The sequence below is a fragment of the Cynoglossus semilaevis genome, chromosome 1 (assembly GCF_000523025.1).
Source record: "Cynoglossus semilaevis isolate Cse_v1.0 chromosome 1, Cse_v1.0, whole genome shotgun sequence".
Taxonomy (NCBI): Eukaryota; Metazoa; Chordata; class Actinopteri; order Pleuronectiformes; family Cynoglossidae; genus Cynoglossus; species Cynoglossus semilaevis.
Window position 1 is genome coordinate 1,759,015 of NC_024307.1, and position 3,370 is coordinate 1,762,384.

Below are 3,370 nucleotides of genomic sequence, written 5' to 3' on the forward strand. Positions count from 1 at the left end.
GTTGGTCTGTTTGTTGGTCTGTTGGTTGGTTGGTCTGTTGGTTGGATGGTCTGTTGGTTGGTCTGTGTCCTGGGGGTCAGTGAGTGTCACTAAAGGAAGACTGACGCAGTAGAGTCAGGAGTATTAGAGTATTTTAGCCGCCTTCATCTTTAGCTCGTAGCCTCTGAAGCTACATTTGTTAGACATTCAACAGTACTGACATGTACTGACCGTACACACAGACACAGACAGATAATATTAGAATGATGAGAGTGGGTCTTTGGTCCAGTCCAACAGAGAACCTGAACTTTGACCTTCGTCTGGTTCTTCCTGTGTCCAGGCGCTGTCAGCAGGGATTCAGAACCGCAGCCCAAAACCTGGACCAACAGCCCAGGACCAGGAGCTGGGCTACTTCCTGGAGACTGGTCTGCAGAGAGCCCACGTCATTCACTTCAAGAACGGGTCAGGAGGAAGGGGGGGGGGGGGTTGTTCTGCATATATATGGTTTTTACAGTTTTATACTGTGTGTATGTACAGTATACCATGATACAGTTGGTTGATGGTCTGCAGCTGGTCTGACTGTGACCGGTCTTTTCTCCTGGTTTGAACAGAAACCTCACTCAGGGGGTGGGTCGGTTTCGAGAGATTCTACGAGCCGTTGAGACCAGAACCACACAGAACCTGCGCATGGTGAGTGTCCTGTCCCAGTCAGAGTCAGAGCAGAGTCAGAGCAGAGTCAGATCAGATCAGAGTCAGATCAGAGTCAGACCAGAGTCAGATCAGGATCAGATCAGGATCAGATCAGAGTCAGATCAAATCAGAGTCAGAGTCAGGGCAGAGTCAGATCAGAGTCAGATCAGGATCAGATCAGGATCAGATCAGAGTCAGATCAAATCAGAGTCAGAGTCAGGGCAGAGTCAGATCAGAGTCAGGTCAGATCAGAGTCAGATCAGATCAGAGTCAGAGCAGATCAGAGACAGATCAGAGTCAGATCAGAGTCAAATCAGAGTCAGAGTCAGGGCAGAGTCAGATCAGAGTCAGACCAGAGTCAGATCAGGATCAGATCAGGATCAGATCAGAGTCAGATCAGAGTCAGACCAGAGTCAGATCAGGATCAGATCAGGATCAGATCAGAGTCAGATCAAATCAGAGTCAGAGTCAGAGTCAGATCAGAGTCAGACCAGAGTCAGATCAGGATCAGATCAGGATCAGATCAGAGTCAGATCAAATCAGAGTCAGAGTCAGAGTCAGATCAGAATCAGATCAGAGTCAGAGTCAGATCAGAGTCAGATCAGGATCAGATCAGGATCAGATCAGAGTCAGATCAGAGTCAGATCAGAGTCAGATCAGAGTCAGATCAGAGTCAGATCAGAGTCAGATCAGAGTCAGATCAGAGTCAGATCAGAGTCAGATCAGAGTCAGATCAGAGTCAGATCAGAGTCAGAGCAGAGTCAGATCAGAGTCAGATCAGAGTCAGATCAGGATCAGATCAGGATCAGATCAGAGTCAGATCAGAGTCAGAGTCAGAGCAGAGTCAGATCAGAGTCAGAGCGGCTCAGACACCAGCGACACGCTCCGCTCTTCTTTCAGACCATCGCTCGACAGCTGGCTGAGATCCTGCTCAGAGGAATGTGTGAGCAGAGCTACTGGTCTCCTGTGGAGGACCCGCCCACAGTGTCGCCATTGGACGATCCCTCACGACAAGGGAACACCTACAGCAAGAACTACAGCCTGATCCGCCGGCCGCGGGTGTACTCCGGGGAGACGTGAGTGATCGTTGATTGAAGTTGTCGACGGACGGGAAACTAACGAGGTCTGTTTTGGTCAAAGAGGTTCACAGGTGTGTGTGTGTGTGTGTGTGTGTGTGTGTCAGTCTGTTCTGTCCTCAGGAGAACACTGAAGAAGCTCTGCTGCTGCTGCTCATCAGTGAGTCCATGGTGAGAAACACACACTGACCACCACGTCTGACCACGACCTTCTGACCCCCCCCCCCCCCCCTCTCTGTGGGGGCAAGCTGTGTGTGTGTGTGTGTGTTTCAGGCCAACCGTGACGCCGTCCTGAGCAGAATCCCTGAACACAACAACGATCGGATCATCAGCCTGCAGTCGGCCTCCGTGGTGTACGACCTGCTCACTATAGCCCTGGGCAGGAGGGGGCAGTATGAGATGCTGTCAGAGGTGAGATGTTCAGATGGAACAGCAGCAGAGTCTGAGACGGAAAATATTCAAATACGTCCCCACCACAGGGACACAGTGGACACGGTGACTATAGTATCACAGTATTAGTACAGTAGTAGTATTAGTATCACAGTATTAGTACAGTAGTATTACTACAGTAGTAGTATTAGTATCACAGTATTAGTACAGTAGTATTAGTATCACAGTATTATTACAGTAGTAGTATAAGTACAGTAGTATTAGTACAATAGTAGTATTAGTACAGTAGTATTAGTACAGTAGTAGTATTAGTACAGTAGTATTAGTACAGTAGTAGTATTAGTACAGTAGTATTAGTACAGTAGTATATCATGTTGACAGATTCTCTGTTTATAAAGGTGCTATACAATTAGTTTATTATTGTTGTTGTTGACGTTGTTGGTGATGTTGTTGTTGTTGTTGACGACGTTGTTGTTGGTGATGTTGTTGTTGACTACGTTGTTGTTGTTGTTGACGTTGTTGTTGTTGATGTTGTTGATGTTGTTGTTGTTGTTGTTGTTGTTGACGTTGTTGTTGTAGTTGTTGTTGTTGTTTGACGTTTGTCTTTGTTCCAGTGTTTGGAAAGAGCCATGAAGTTCGCCTTCGAGGAGTTCCACCTCTGGTACCAGTTGGCTCTGTCACTAATGGCCGCTGGTAAATCTGCTCGTGCCGTGAAGGTTCTGAAGGAGTGCATCCGTCTGAAGCCCGACGACCCCACCATCCCCCTGCTGGCCGTCAAACTGTGCATCGGAGCCCTGCACTGGGTGAGGAGCGGCTCTCTGATCTCCTCTGATCATAAACATCTGTAGAAGTAACCTGAAGACGTTTCTGTCCACTCCGTCCACTCAGCTGGACGAGGGCGAGTGCTTTGCCAAGATGGTGATAGACATGGGGGAGAAGGCTGCGGAGTTCAGAGCCAAGGGGTACCTGGCCGTGGGACTGGTTTACAGCCTGAAGGCCACGGATGGTGAGTACCACCGTCTGGAACTGGAACTGTTGACACAGACCTGATGTTTCTGACTGTGTCTGGATGTTGTTGGTTCATATCAGCAGTTTGAGCTAGAAGTCGTTAAGACACTGATGAGGAGTCAACAGGACTACGGAGGGAACCATGTTCTCAACTCACTGTACCGTACCGTACCAAACTGTAACAAACCAAACCATACCGTACCGTACCAAACCATACAGTACCAAAC

The 3,370-nt window shown here is 48.4% G+C and overlaps 1 protein-coding gene across 1 annotated transcript in view; it reads left to right on the forward strand.

Annotated features, from left to right (window-relative positions):
* ttc7b (tetratricopeptide repeat domain 7B) overlaps positions 1-3,370 on the forward strand; it is a 22,435-nt gene that overhangs the window by 3,405 nt on the left and 15,660 nt on the right. Inside the window, exons 6-12 of the mRNA XM_025058512.1 lie at positions 320-441; positions 591-669; positions 1,570-1,745; positions 1,853-1,916; positions 2,019-2,156; positions 2,750-2,938; positions 3,024-3,141. Coding sequence (XP_024914280.1) covers positions 320-441; positions 591-669; positions 1,570-1,745; positions 1,853-1,916; positions 2,019-2,156; positions 2,750-2,938; positions 3,024-3,141 — 886 coding nt within the window. The remainder of the gene's footprint in view (positions 1-319; positions 442-590; positions 670-1,569; positions 1,746-1,852; positions 1,917-2,018; positions 2,157-2,749; positions 2,939-3,023; positions 3,142-3,370) is intronic.